General features: G+C 45.1%; 1 protein-coding gene across 2 annotated transcripts in view; it reads left to right on the top strand.

Moving 5' to 3' along the window:
• Positions 1-15,912, top strand: part of LOC134447654 (protein MTSS 2-like) — a 51,243-nt gene that overhangs the window by 29,804 nt on the left and 5,527 nt on the right. For both annotated transcript variants that reach the window (XM_063197225.1, XM_063197224.1), the window contains exons 4-11: positions 3,319-3,403; positions 6,246-6,337; positions 7,618-7,692; positions 11,429-11,586; positions 12,369-12,476; positions 12,810-12,907; positions 14,039-14,171; positions 14,858-14,932. In XM_063197225.1, coding sequence (XP_063053295.1) covers positions 3,319-3,403; positions 6,246-6,337; positions 7,618-7,692; positions 11,429-11,586; positions 12,369-12,476; positions 12,810-12,907; positions 14,039-14,171; positions 14,858-14,932 — 824 coding nt within the window. The remainder of the gene's footprint in view (positions 1-3,318; positions 3,404-6,245; positions 6,338-7,617; positions 7,693-11,428; positions 11,587-12,368; positions 12,477-12,809; positions 12,908-14,038; positions 14,172-14,857; positions 14,933-15,912) is intronic.

Below are 15,912 nucleotides of genomic sequence, written 5' to 3'. Positions count from 1 at the left end.
GGTCTCTCCCCATTCATTTCCTCTCACTATCCCATCAAAAATAAAGGCATGAAAAGTCCAAACACAAATCTGAAAAAAACGACTCTTTTGTTGTTGAATTAACACTGTAATATCAAGTCAAGTCAAGTCAAGTTGGTTTTATTGTCAATTTCTTTACATGCACTGGTCATACAAAGAATTTGAAATTACGTTTCTTGCTTTCCCATGCAGACATAGACTAATCTAGGTAAGGACATAGACAGTATAGACATAGACAATATTTACAATATTTACAGTGTGTGGATGCAGGCCAGCTGGTGGAGGATGCAGACCAGGACAGACCAGGCCAGTTAGCAGCAGGAGCAGGTGTGGGAGCGTCCAGGACCCCCTGCCGTGCACCGTGGCCTTGATTTGCTCATGCCCAATCCCATTAGAGGTGGCCTAGAGGCGGGGGAAAACACTGCCTGGCTGGCTGGCTGGCTGGCTGGCTGGCTGAGCAAGCAGTGGGGGTGTGGGGGTGTGGGGCTGGAGGCTGCCTTAGGGAGATAAAGAGATAGCTTGTGGGGGGTGGTTGGATTGGTTGGTTGGCTTTCCCAATATATACTACATGATAATTGTATCAATGTCTCAAATTATAGTGTATTTTTACTGTGATAATGACAAACACTGGCTGAGCAGTGTGGGTGTGGAGCTGGCCTCTTAGGGAGATTAGGGAACTGGGGGCTGGGTAGCAGCGTGGTGTCTCGGGGGGGACAGTGGAGGAGGAGGGGGGGTCTACATTAGGGATGTGGTTTAGCTCAATGCTGCAAAGGAAAGTAACCCCTGGAACACTTGCGCTTGAGTTCACAAGCACATGCATATGTACGCTCGCACGCATGCACACACACACACACGCAGACGCACGCACGCACACATACACACACACACACACACACACACACACACACACTTTCACAGTAAAAAATACAGTGTTAATTCAACACTTAGAGAGTCAATGTAACATCTCATAGAGTGCATTTGGTCCCAGAATACTCTTTAAGTGTTGAATTAACACCACATTTTTTACTACATATTTTTTACCCTGCGGAGGCTCCGTGTCTGCCTACTGGTGGTCCTGCTGCTGCCAGTATTAGTGCAACATCAGCAGGCGTGTGTCCCGCGTGGCGTGTGTGTGTGCTATCAGCTGCCTGGCTCCGTAGCTTATCATTGGCTTATCTGAGCCTGGGCCTGAGGTGGCCCCGACCTGGCCCAGGTCCGTTTTGGTCCTTGAGCGGGAGGCTGCAGACTAATAGTTATGGTGTTGGTCTAGTGACTGAGAGGTGACCGAGTTGTATTGTGTACCAAGAGGAATGTTGGCGATATCTGTAGTATTCATACATCCATGACTGAAGTGTCCTTGAGCAAGGCATAACCCCACTTTGCTTCAGGGACTGTAACTTAAACCCTGTACCTACTAAATAACGGTGAGAATAACTGTGCATTAGGGCCAGCTAAGCGTAGTGCAATGTAATACAATGCCAGAATCACTGTCACATTCACATTATGCTTATTGGATACTGTATTGTAATATCGCCATGTAATATCATGGAAATCAGGATAGTGATTTGCTATTAGTTTGACTTGAAATGATGTTACATTTTTGTGGTCTGCTGTTGGCTTCACCTAGCCTCTGCGTTTACAATGAATGGGGTCAGTTCTATATTCCTTGGATGACCTGAATATTGCCCCTCTGTGGTGAACAGAGTGCGGTGCAGCACAAGATTAGGGTGTTGAGAGAGCGAATGAGGTCAGATCAGATAACATTTTTTTTCATGTTGAGAGATTCCTGAGTCTTAAGGAAACTTCGAGAGGCCCGATACGAAGCCATATCTTCCACATCCAGCTTCCCAAGCAACCACTCTCACCCAGACTTTCCCTTTGCAAATGGACAACGATAACACTGCAGCCAGACACGGCAGAGAAAACATGCAATATGAATAGGTGGGGAAAACCCTCTCCTCAACTTATTCTCTTGATGAAAAGTAGTCTTGTTGCACCACTTATTACCAAACAAACAATGTTTTTGGTGTCAAGCTATGCTCTGTGTGTTAGGATACCCAAGGCAGAACATATGAAGCCTATGCATATCAGGTGTGAAAGACTGCAGGTACATGTGAGAAATATTCCGCTTTAAAACAGAATTATGGCAGTAGTCTGGTGTGAACCAGTCATTATTCATTGAGAATGTGTCCGTGCTCCGGGGAAATTCCAGTTGCACAACGCTGCTCCACACATGTAAACATAATATTCCGGAACCAGTTTTGTACCAAATAACTGACAAAATGAAAAGCGGAATACTCATTCATGTAGTAATATGCATGTAACGGCACTCCTTATGTAAAAGAAACATGGCCCCCCTAGTCGACCTGAATCACAGCCACTGTCAGCCATCAAGTGATTTCATGCACTAGGAATCCTTTGTTCCATAAAACACCTAAGCACGCAAAAGATTAACACGGCTTAACTTTTGGTTTTTCGGTTTTACCCTGGCTTGTTTTTGACCCAATTCTCCCTTTTGCCGAGCTGGTAGATTTTCTATGTGGTCTTACTGCCGCTTATGACTTACAGTATGTGTCAATGCAAAAAACATTCCCACTTCTCTCTCTCTCTGGTGGTTTTCAACTGACATTTACCTGATATTACTGCAAACTGTGTTTAGTGTTTGTTAATCCCATGTGAAATATGCAGCTGAACTGGAAGAGCAGGTCAAAAAGACAAATAAAAAAAGGTCAAAGGCATTATAGTGATGGCGCGCCCACACCTGCAAACGTTATTTGGTGCATTCTTACATCCTCTTAATGCATATGCGCGCTGACTATATAATTGTGAGAACTGCTGTGGATAATAGCAAGGTGTGGGAAGTGGGAAGTGGGCATGTGATGTCTTGTTGATGGCCACCGTGACCGTGAGAGAGAGCGCTCCGTGATGATCGGCACTAATCTGAGGGAGCAGCAACATCAGGCCAGGGCCTCCCTCCCTCACTCCCTCATCCCTACTGCTCCCTCCTGGAGACTACAAATGTTGCTCCATTGTTTAGCCCCCCCCCCTCTCTCTCTCTCTCTTTCTTTCTCTCTCTCTCTTTCTCTCCCTCTACATACTACCTGTACATACGTATTTATAATCATCTTTACTTCTTTACTTGCTGTTCTGGTTAGATGCGAAGTAAAATGCATGTTGTTACTCTGTGTGTATACCTGCATAATTGCAATAGAGGTGAATTTAAATCTTCTCTCTCTCTCTCTCTCTCTCTCTCTCTCTCTCTCTCTCTCTCTCTCTCTCTCTCTCTCTCTCCTTCTCCAGGTGCCACCAGGGACATTGGCTCTGCCCTGACGCGCATGTGTATGCGCCACCGCAGCATCGAGGCCAAGCTACGCCACTTCACCAAGTAAGAGGCACCACGTCCCACCCCGCCCTTTCCCAAGCACACCCCTCCACCTCATTAGACTGGGAATTCCCATGCTGCCTTGCACGATCGCTCCGATCTGAAAGACAGCCTGGAAAAACTAGCTGAAATGTTTGGGAAGCCAATCACAGAATGAGGACGAAGCGCAAGACATGTTAGACAAACTGAAGCATGTGCTTTATTTACAGATCCATCATGTCGGCATCAGATGCAAGACAAGCTGTCCATCAAGCTGTACATAGTATTTTTTAATATAGTTTATATTAACCTCCCCTATGAGAAAATTAGTAGACGATTCCCAGAATATATGTCTGTGATAGGCCTATCGTCTGGTGATGTCATATCATATAAAAATAACATCAGTCTGCAGCACACACTCTCTCTCTCGCTCTCTCTCAGTATCTAACCATATCACACCTGACCACACTCTAACCAGATCACTCCCCCTCCACCTCCCCTTTCCCAAACACACCCTTCCATCTCATATCACATATCACATCACACTGCAGCAGCTGTCTCTCACAAACTATCAGTATCGTACCTGACTGAGGTGATGCCACTTTACTTAAAAAAGCAAATGCAGTTACAGACAATGCCAGCCGGCCAGCTGGGGCCTCAAGTTTATGGAGTTGGTTCTTGGTTTGAGGGGCTACAGTGTTTCCCACAGAAATTTTGGAAACTATGGGGGCAGCCAGGGAGGTGGGGGTGGGGGTGGGGGTGGGGGTGGGGGTGGGCGTGATTTCATGCTGGCCCTTGGGGGGGGGGGGGGTGATTTCACGCTGGCTGCATAAATGCAAAACGGCAAAACATTGAGTACAGTATGACATTTGTGCATGGAGAAACTACAGGCCTACATTTCAGCCATTTATATTTTGAGAAATTACATAAGACTTTACCCATGACATGTATAGTAGTACATTGTCATTTATATTTTAAAAATGCTGTACAGTGAATCATTTCCGTTTACAGCACACTTTCATTCGTCCCTCATGCAGGGGTCTGAAGGTAAAAGGGCTGAACAACATATTACACATTTATGTCTATATTCACATTCATTACACATTCATTTCTATATGCAGCCCGATGTCTCCTCTGCTGTGTCAATGAAGGCCTGTCGCCTAACTCATTATCATACAACTGTAAAACAAAGGCTGGATAGTATCAGTAAACTCATCCCAACTGTCCCTTCACTGAAGGTTTTTTATTGCTCTCAAACCCAAGTTAACTACTACAACAACTTGACCAGGCTTTTGATCCCTCTGTCTTTCAAGCACTCATGGTTTTCTCTATAGGATGTATTTACTCCAGGAGGAAAATGCGAAGGAAAAACGGAAATCGTTTGTAGCCTCTTAATGCAGCAGGGGTCGCCGGCGACCCTATTCACTTGCTAAAAATGCTTAACCACATCATAACAACATTGCTATGACATTACAGAGATCCATAGTGCTGCGCTAAGGGGTTAAAAAAAAAGGGGGGGGGGCAAACTATGGCGGCCAACTTTAAACTATGGCGGTGCGCCATAGTTTCCTCAATGTATGGGAAACACTGGGCTACAAATTCAATTCCCCTGCAGCAGTAGGAGAAATTGTGGGGCATGAAAAATTTGCTGCACAGTAAGTCACAGATTTATGTCAGCCTAGATGCAATTATTACATTATTATTACACAAGGAGGTCTACATAATTTCATTGTTATTACATTACATTATTATTACATTACATTACATTACATTACACTTAGAAGACACATTTTTATCCAAAGACAGTTATTACAGGCTACTGGTTACAGGCCCTGGAGCAATGTGGGGTTAGGTGCCTAGCTCAAGGGCACTTCAGCCATGGATGGACATGTAGGGAGAGGTAAGAGTGGGATTCGATCCTGTAACCCTGTGATCTACAGTCCAAACTCCCTAACCATTACACCACGGCAGTCCACATGCAATATGCACTGTAATGTACCAGGGTGCTGTAAAGATCCTCATCAACGGCTGATGTGGCCTGGAGCTTTCAACAATAATATTCCAACCCCACCTTGCTCAGCTTTGCTCCAGTCTGGTTCTTGATGCATTGTGAATTGCTGTAAATCACAGATATGTGTCTGTCTAAATGCAGTGTAATGTCATGTAACACTAGCAGGGCACTGGCATGGCTGGTGTCAGCTCGGACGTCCGCCCGTCCGTGTGTGTGTGTTTGTGTGTGTGTGTGTGTGTGTGTGTGTGTGTGTGTGTGTGTGTGTGTGTGTGTGTGTGTGTGTGTGTGTGTGTGTGTGTGTGTGTGTGTGTGTGTGTGTGTGTGTGTGTGTGTGTATAGAGACCAGGGGCTTTGTGGCGCTTTAGGAGATCATGTTTCAGTGTTTAGTGTGCGTCCTTCTGGTCATCTGTTTCATGTGTACTGTACGGCACTGTGTCACAGCCGCAGCGTAGCGCTGACCCTGATCTCTCTACTCAGAGTATTACTGACTCAGGAGCCCAAGAGGAGAGAGAGGGGGAGAGGAAGGATTAACAGGCCAAATGGAAAACACTACATTCCAGTGGAAGAAAGGGGCAGAGAGATGTAATCTGCATGAGTGGGGGTGTCATATATAACTTGATGACGTGGAGAATAATGTGTGTTGTTGATTCTTTCATTTTGTTAATTCCTGTTTATCTCTTCTCTGCCTGTCTGTATCTCTGTCTGTCTCTCTGTTTGTCTGTCTGTCTGTCTGTCTGTCTGTCTGTCTGTCTGTCTCTCTCTCTCTCTCTCTCTCTCTCTCTCTCTCTCTCTCTCTCTCTCTCTCTCTCTCTCTCTCTCTCTCTCTCTCCTTCTCCCTTTCTCTTGTCTTCCCAGTGCCCTTATGGAGAAGCTAGTTGGTCCTCTGCAGGACAGGATAGAGGACTGGAAGAAGACCGCTGCCCTATTGGACAAGGACCATGCCAAAGGTCAATGCCCTAGCCAACCAGAGCATTAGGACGAAAGTTCTCCACAGATGCCACCAGTATACAGTACATTTCCAGATACTCAGCAGATTAAGGGCAGATATCAATTATCTTGATGAAACTATAGTGTGTAGTCCCTTAATTCATAGGTCATCCACATTTTGTAAAGTTCAATGCATTGCTTCCCATTGGGTTCATCTAATCGACTGTACAAACTACATTTTGAAAGAAAAAAAACCCTCTTTGGTGTACGATCTATACATGTAAACAATGCGTCATGAACAGTCCTCCATTCAAAAACAGTGAACAGTGATGGTTCAAGTGACATACCAACAACCTTTCTGTAATGTCAAACCAAAGTGCATCTTAAAATGGCTGTTCGTTATGTCAGCACGCCAGGAGCCCCATTACAGTCAAATCAATACACAACCTCTTACCATCGTATTTATAAGCAGTGACACACACACACAATATGAAAGAATAGAAGGCAGTGGATACTAGTATCTCATCCAGTGATTCTAGGATGAGTGGCTTTTTGAAATCAAATGGGAGATGACAAGGCAAAATAAAGAGAAGAGGACAGCACTCCAAGTTTTTGTGTTACGGGCAATAAAACACAAAAACTTGGAGTGCTGTCCTCTTCTCTTTATTTTGTATATCTTTAAGGAATGAGCACCCAGTTGTTTTTTTACTTGGTTGAGCTGAGCGCATAGCACCATTTAGATGACAGGGTAAGGCATGCCATGCGACTCCTGGATACTCACCCCTCAGTGTGGTGATGTAATGACAAGGCATCGGGTGAGCAGTGGTTCTCAACTGGAACAGTCTTGGGACCCACCATTTTCCACTCTCATTCGGTCGCGACCCAATTTTTTTAGCGACACTCGAATGACTGGTTGCACGCTTCTATCTCGCATAAACATTCTGATTTTATCTATGACGACAGATGACACAAGTTCAATCGCCTATAAAAATAAACGTAAATTGTTGCAGGAAAAGTTGGATTTTTTTTTTTTTAGTGAATGAATGAATTACGATTTTTTTACACCACGGCTCCGCGACCCACCCATGACCCCTCCGCGACCCACCAGTTGAGAAACACTGCATTAGATGCTTCTGCATCTGTATTGCTGCCCCCTCGTCATACTGAGTGACGTACCTAATGGGCTTGTTTTGAACACAAGCATCGTCTAAAACTGTTTTTGCAAATCATAAGTTCAGAGATGAAAACTCTACATAGATAAGTTTCTTTGGTGCTCATGTGAACTCCTCTCTCTCTACAGAGTACAAGCGATCCAGGCAGGAAATAAAGAAGAAATCCTCTGACACCTTAAAGCTTCAGAAGAAGGCCAGAAAAGGTACTTTTCTCATTGTCATGGCTAGCAGCTCTATCTGCATTTTTCTACATTTCTACAGCACTTCTACATTCCCTACACAGTTCAAAAACAGGACCATCTTTATCACAGAGACACTCTCTTGTGTATGACGCAGAGAGCCAACAATATAGCAACCATAAAGAAAAACTAAAGTGAATGCTGCCCTCTGTCAAAGAAATGTGATCTCTGAGTAAAAATGAAGTTGAAGATCAGGAAGAAGGGCCTCCCTAAAGAAAATAAACTTTTGGTTAAAAAAAACACAAGTCACCTTTGATAAGAATGCAAAGTCATATCCTTTGTTTACGTAATAAAGGCGTTGTCAGGTAAAGAGAAATATAAAACATTTTAATGTTTGTATTATGACATCCCATATCAGTAGAGGTCGCCTTGCACTTCCAAGTATTGTTTATTTTGCTGATGCAACGTCAAACACTGACGTCACCATATTTTTTGACTGGATTTCAAAGGGAAATGTTATCAAAAAATACACAGCTTAACCTTCAAACACCTTTGGTCAGTTGGTCTGCATTTTTGTGGTTTTGCTCAGATGCACAGTACATTTTACTGTGTGAATTCAAAGGTACACTGTCTAATATTTTAGCAGTGTCTTTCCAGAATTCATAATGCCTATTGACAAATGTTACCTTTCTCACAAATACTTACCTCCGCCATCAAATTTTAAGGCCTACACATTGCACCTTTAAGATAATAAGGCCGACTGTTAGGATGTTAAATTGGTCTCTTTAAGTGTTGAACTAGCACAATGTACTGTGTCGTAGAAATGGTTGGTCAGCAGCGGGTATCTTTGCATTACATTGCATTACCCTTTAATGATGCTTTTATCCAAAACGACTTACAGATATGTATACATCAGGGTGTTGGTTAAAGTCCATGGAGCAATGTAGGTTTTGTTGCTTTGCTCAAGGGCGCTTCAGCCACGGATGGAGGTGTAGGGATATGAACCAATAGCCCGATTCGGACGGGACTTTTATAACCTATGGACCCCCGGTAATTCGGAATAACTACGAGTTTTTAGTCCTGTGCGAATGTGCCATGTCCGCGATTTGAGAATTACCTACTGTATTTCGGCGAAACACAGACGTCCTGGGGTAATTTCACATAGGCGCGCCGTCTGCACCCCCTTGTAATGTCTGTGAATTGAGTAAATAACAGACGTTTATTTATCCTGTCCGAATGCGCCCCGAAAAATCACAGGGGTCTGGGGGTAATTGCGAAATATCAGGGGTCCATAGGTAATATTTATCCTGTCCGAATCGGGCTTATAGCTGCCATATTGAAGACCAACTTCCTAACCGTTAGTAGACCACGGCTGCCCCCAGTCCTAATGGAGCTAGCGACTGGCTCATGGCTAAGAGGGGGTTGCGTGGCCAGTGCTTAGCTGCTGTGGCTGCCAAGGCGGCGGGGTACAGCACCAGACTGGCCTCCTGACCCTGATCCTGATCCTGCCTGCGCCGTGTGGGATTAATGGTTGACCAGGGTCAGATGCTACTGGACCAGTGGGCTAATCCCGTTGACCAGCACCTTGACCCCTCACTAACCCTTTCCAATGTACCAATGTGCTGAAGACATGAGCAGGTCAACTGCATGCTCTCTGCCCTCCCCAAACTTTCACAGCGTCTGGAAAAGGTTCTATCGACTCGAAACGTCACATAAAAATGAAGCAAGAATGGCAGACAAAAAAACACTTTCAGCTTTTCAGAGCTCTGTGGTCCCTCTCCCAAGTCATATGTTTGGGTGTGCAGGTTTTAACCTGTGTCAGTTCCCCAACCCTCAAGCCAGTATGTATTTAAATCAGAGATGTCAAAATCATACAGCTTTGAAGAAATATTCAGTTTGACCTGCGAGTTTGTCCCAGATTTTCATTTTCGGGCCACGGTGAATTTGAGTTTGACACCCAAGGTGGGGATGTACACATGGAGGATGCATGATTGTCTTGCCACAAAATGCTGCCACCTAGTGGGGACAGGGTCAACACACCCTTACTCTCTATTACTTTAGAGCACAAACATGCCAAACGAAACATACTAATGCTGCATGGAATCTTCCAGATGATGTATAAACCTTTTTAAGCTCTGTGATAAGCTCTTTTGCAAAAAATTCATAAAGCTTTGTTCTGCTCAAGCTCTTAGGCTTGTTTTTTTTTAAAAGCACTCTTGTTAACTATGCTACCTACCTATTTCTTCCTCCTCTTCTCTCTGCCCTGGTTCTTCTCTCTCTCTCTCTCTCTCTCTCTCTCTCTCTCTCTCTCTCTCTCTCTCTCTCTCTCTCTCTCTCTCTCTCTCTCTCTCTCTCTCTCTCTCTCTCTCTCTCTCTCTCATTCTTTGCCCATGATCTCTCTCGCTCTAGAACTCCCGGGTATGTATGCTCTTCCTGCCAGCTCAACTCTGCATCTCCCCTTATTCTCCATCATAACCACAATCATTTCACTGCTACACAACCATTTCACTGCGCATATATCATAGCTGATCATTTACGTGTTTGTGTTTGTTTGTTAAGACATTAACCTTGCATGTCATTGTGTTTGCAGAGGAAGCTTTCATTTGCACATCATCATTCCCCATGGGTTTTTCTTTCAATTGTTTTTCAATTGATGTTTAATTTTTCATACATAGGTTTGTGACACTTACTTGAAAGGGTCCTGCATTTGGGTTTCCATCATGATAGTAATGATTACAACATTACAGCACGGCTGTTGCTGTTTAATTGCCCTTTCAAATGAAGTGTTACCAACTCACCATGTGCTCATCCTCAGTGATCATTCATTTTTTTTGTCATGTTTTCTCGCATCACTCAGTGGTTCATTCGTGTCAGGGACTGGTGACCCATTGGGTGCAAGTCAAACTATTTTCTCTCGTCCTTTCCTGGTCCTGCCATCCTTTTGCCTTGGTGTTGCCCCGCCTCTGTGGAGAAAGCAATTACGTTTCCCCACTGTCAACCACCATTAAAGCCTGAGGACTTTCCCCCATTCAACAGCTCGCTTGCAAATGAGAGAATGTTCTTTGCATTGTGTTGTGCAAGATGTTGAATAAAACACCTATCATGATCAATGACATCATGCCTCGCGTCAGAAGGATCAAGGACCAAGGGTGGAAGGAAATCATTTGACTTGCAGCCGTTACCTCATTTCATCACTGATGCTGTTGGATCCAAATGGACACTAAGTACCATATGCCATGTTCTCATCTCTTCATTATACCTCTTTCCTTCCCCTCCACTTCATGTCTTCCCATTCTCTCCCTCCTTCTCTGCTGTCTGGCTCTGACCCTTCAACATCTCTATGTCACCATGCCCTCTCCTCTTTTCTTTTCCTACATTTCCTCTCTCTTCCTCTCTCCTCTTCTCCTTCTCTCTCTCTCTCCTTCTCTACCTCCCCTCCTCCATTCTCTACTCTCTCTCTCTCTTTCTCGCTACCTCCCACCCATCTACCTCTACTTCTCTCTACTTATCTCCCTTCATATTTCTCCTTCTCTCTCTCTTTCTCCCTCTCTGTCTCTCTTTCGCCCTCTCCACTTCCCCAACCCCACCCTCTCTTTCCTTCCCTGTCTACGCTCTCTCTCTCCTTCCCTCCATCCCTGTCTTTCTCTTTTCTCTCTCCTCTCTCTCTCTCTCTCTCTCTCTCTCTCTCTCTCTCTCTCTCTCTCTCTCTCTCTCACTCTCTCTCCACTGCCCCCCCCATCTCTCTCCCTCGGTCCACCAGGCCGGGGCGGTCTGCAGCCTCAGCTGAACAATGCTATGCAGGACGTGAGTGACATGTATCTGTTGATGGAGGAGACCGAGAAGCAGGCGGTGCGCAGAGCCCTCCTGGAGGAGAGGGGGCGCTACTGCAACTTCATCAGCATGATGCTGCCAGTGGTGGTACGTTTGCATAGAGTGCTAAGTTTCTCTTCGACTACAATTGTCTATTGTAGTGGACAAACGCCCCCTTTACCTCATCATAAGCTTCCCAATGCCCCCTTGATCTCATCTTAGTATTGAAAAATGAATTGACTAATGCAGCTGAGTGGAGAGGAAGAGAAGAGCGAGGGAGTGAGAGGGTGCGTTCCAATATGCAACCTTGCGTCCTCCACTTGTGCTTGTGGCCTTGCCCCGCCTCTTGGCCCCTCCTCCGTGCAGAAAAAAATTAAGTTTCCTAGCTGTCAGCCTCGCCAAAACAATTTTTGGGGGTCTATTCTTCATTCACCATCCCAATTGCAAATGAGAAAAGGACAGTAGAATTGTGCTATTGCAAGATATTGAAATATAATGCTGTTGTCAGTGATGTCATCATGACATATTACTTCCTGCTACGAGGCCACAAACACAAGTGGAGGACGCAAGGTCGCATATTGGAATGCACCCAGAGTGTAAAATAATGTGGCCCTACTGTGGCCTAACTGTATGGCACTGGGTTACTGTGATGGTGACCCAGGTTCGATTCCAGCCCAGGTCATTTGCCGATACCTCCCCATCTCTCTCTCCCCACTCATTTCCTGTCTCTTCAAAGGCAAAAAAGCCCTAAAAAAATATATTTAAAAAATAAAAAATGATATGGACAACATGACATGAAAAGTCTAGTCCAGTAAGTCTAATTCTCAAGTAAAAGACCAGAGGTGTGTGGTAGTCTACAAGTGAGCATTTCTGTCTCTTTCTGAAATCAGAATGGGGAGATTGCCATGCTGGGAGAGGTCACCCACCTTCAGGCCATTATTGATGACCTCACCGTGCTTACCACTGATCCACACAAACTGCCTGCTGCCAGCGAACAGGTATTTCATCTCTCTCTCTCTCTCTCTTTTTTAAAGCACTCTTGTTAACTATGCTACCTACCTATTTCTTCCTCCTCTTCTCTCTGCCCTGGTTCTTCTCTCTCTCTCTCTCTCTCTCTCTCTCTCTCTCTCTCTCTCTCTCTCTCTCTCTCTCTCTCTCTCTCTCAACTATGTAACTGTCATATTAACCCCTACCCCTGTGTGTGTGCGTGTGCGTGCGCGTGTGCGTGCGCGCGCGTGTGTGTGTGTGTGTGTGTGTGCGCGTGCGTGCGTGCGTGCGTGCGTGCGTGCGTGCGTGCGTGCGTGCGTGCGTGCGTGTGTGTGTGTGTGTAGGTGATAGTGGACCTGAAGGGCTCAGATTACAGCTGGTCCTACCAGACGCCCCCATCCTCCCCCAGCAGCGTTGGCTCCAGGAAGAGCAGCCTGTGCAGGTACAGTAAAGTTGGCAGCCTGACTGTGGAACAAGAGTTACTCACCAGTAGTGAAGGCAGCCTGACTGTGGAAAATGACTTATTCAGTAGTGAAGGCAGCCTGACTGTGGAGCATGACTTATTCAGTAGTGAAGGCAGCCTGACTGTGGAAAATGACTTATTCACCAGTAGTGAAGGCAGCCTTAACGTACAATACTCGCTTCTCGTTCACTTGCCTACTTGCCACTCGCTGATGGAACTTTCGCTAATCGTTCCCGCGGCATTAACTGCCAATGCAAAAGCGAGAAGTACTGAACTCTGCATTCCAATTGGTTGGTTACTCGCTTACTCGCCTTGCTCAAAGTTAAGATATTCGGAATCCGCCCACATCGCATCGCTTGTACTCTCCTCGCCAACTCGCCTATCACCTACTCACCTCGCTGGAATACAAAGACATTCTATTGACTTCACTCGCTGAGTGAGTAACTAGCAGCGATATGTAGTTTTACTGTCAAGGCCGGATTAACGCACAGGCTGGATATGGATGCAACCTAGGGTCCTCCACCTGCCAAGGGGGCCCTCATTGGCCAAAAGTGAAAAATTGCAGAATTGTGACGAGATTCAATATTGGTATAGACATGTTATTCTTAATTCCTACTAATTATGACACTTTCTATGAATTCACAAAATTTGGCTTCAAGTGGGCCCAACAGCAACCTGTAGCTTAGGGGTCCCAGGCCATCTTAATTCTGGCCCTGCTTACTGTGGAACAAGAGTCATTCAACAGTGGTCTAGCACAGCAAGAAAGCATGTACAGACCTCCACCAAATGCCATGTTGGCCAAGAATTAAAAATGCAGTAAAATCTGGATGTAGACTAAAGCTGGGTGTAGCCATGTGTGGCCTATTTTTAGCCTTCAGAGTCCTATCATTACTTACTACATTGCTTCACTGTGGTAAGACATTTAATAACAGTAATGACATACAATCACCAATTTGATTATGCATCCCCTTATTCCTTTTCTTACATACGTACTTATGTCTCGGTCGTTGTTGTTTTTTTCTCTGTATAGTGGTCAGAAAGGTACATCCAAAGAATGTTATTAAAATATGAAATATTGTAATCTTTAATATTTTTATTTTCTCTCTGCAGTTTGGTCCACCTGCCACCAGGGGCCACTCATCGCCTGAGCAGTGTGTCGTCCCATGACTCTGGCTTTGTCTCCCAGGACGCCAACACCCACTCCAAGCCCCCCTCCCCCATGCCCTCGGACATCACCAGCCAGGTACAGTAGGACACAACACCATCACAGACCAACAAAAAAAAACAAGTACTTCAAGTACATACAGTACATGAGCTGAAAGCAGAAACGCTGAGTTCTGACATTGTGTTCAGAAAACGACTGATATTTGTCTTGACTCATATTTGGGGCATTTATTTAATTTTTGGGGGGAATTTTACTCATATTTGGGGCAATTTGATAAATCAGCGAATCCTAAATGGCTCCACTCTTCAAACAGGTAAATGAATTACAGTAGGCCTAGTTATCATTCCCTGCATATAGGCGGAAAGCAGGGTTTACCATTTCAAGCCATTGTATTCACCTATCACCTGCACATCTAGAGCCTGTTAGACCCCCTCACCTATTCTAGTCCCAGACGGCTCTTTGCTGCTCTCCACTGTGAGTGCTCCCCATCTCACTCCCATGTCACTGCCTTCCTCTCCTCTCCCTCTTCCTCTCCTCTCTCCGGTCCCTCTCCCTCTTCTCTTCTCTCCTCTCCTTTCTTCTCTTCTCTTCTCTTCTCTTCTCTTCTCTTCTCTTCTCTTCTCTCCTCTTCTCTTCTCTTCTCTTCTCTTCTCTTCTCTTCTCTTCTCTTCTCTTCTCTTCTCTTCTCTCCTCTTCTCTTCTCTTCTCTTCTCTCCTCTTCTCTTCTCTTCTCTTCTCTTCTCTTCTCTTCTTCCGCTCCACAGAAATCCTCTAGCTCAGCTTCGTCTGAAGCCAGTGAGGTGTGTCAGTCTGTAAGCGAGTGCAACTCCCCCACTGCGGTGAGTGTCACTGCTCGCGCTCTCCCTTTTCCTAACACACACACACACACACACACACACACTCACACTCACACTCACACAGACACACACACACACACACACACACACACACACACACACACACACACACACACACACACACACACAGACACACAGACACACACACATAGACAAACACACACACAGACACACACACACACACACACACACACACACACACACACACACACACACACACACACACACACACACACACACACACACACACAAACACACGTGCATGCCTACTATGTGTGTGACTGTGTTTTTTGTGCTATTGTATGCCCCAAAGTATTGTACTGCTGAGGAATGGAGAATATTCCATTGCAGACATTCACAGATCACATTTGGCTTTTTTGCAGCTGGTTTTTCCCCATGTCAAGGTCAACATGACCTTGACGCTAACCCCAGCTCAGTCCCCCACAAACAGAACGTGTTTGTTCAGAACCTTGTGCTACACCACCATGTTTACATAATCAGCCTCGCGTGACCGCTAATGATGTTAGCATACAAAGCGTGCACCAAACATAAGGGCTCAGGGTTTTGCGTATTCTGATAACAAGTAATCTCCTAATGCATGCTACACTGCCGCATTTCAGATATCACCTTATCAGAATGTTTCTGGCCCGAGCTAAGAATGTTTTGGAAGCTTTATAGCCCTGGAAATCACAGGCCAGAGGCACTCCCTGACACAGAACGGTTTGTTAGCTTAAATCTTGAATAGTCCAATGTTGTCTTAAGCCCTTTTTAAAGTTCCATTTGGATCCTACTGGTTGTATTTCAGAATAGTACCTCAGTAGAACTGCCTGTCTGAGTGGTTATTTGCTGATGTGTGAACTCCAACAACTCGTCATGGTCAAGACAGTTACTTATTTCTGAATGAAAATAGAAAGCCAATAGAAATACCGGAAGCACAACATAAAGTGTTTTATTGGCTCAGA

This window comes from Engraulis encrasicolus, chromosome 4, assembly GCF_034702125.1.
Source record: "Engraulis encrasicolus isolate BLACKSEA-1 chromosome 4, IST_EnEncr_1.0, whole genome shotgun sequence".
In the NCBI taxonomy this organism is placed as follows: Eukaryota; Metazoa; Chordata; class Actinopteri; order Clupeiformes; family Engraulidae; genus Engraulis; species Engraulis encrasicolus.
This window is presented reverse-complemented; position numbering and strand designations above follow the sequence as displayed.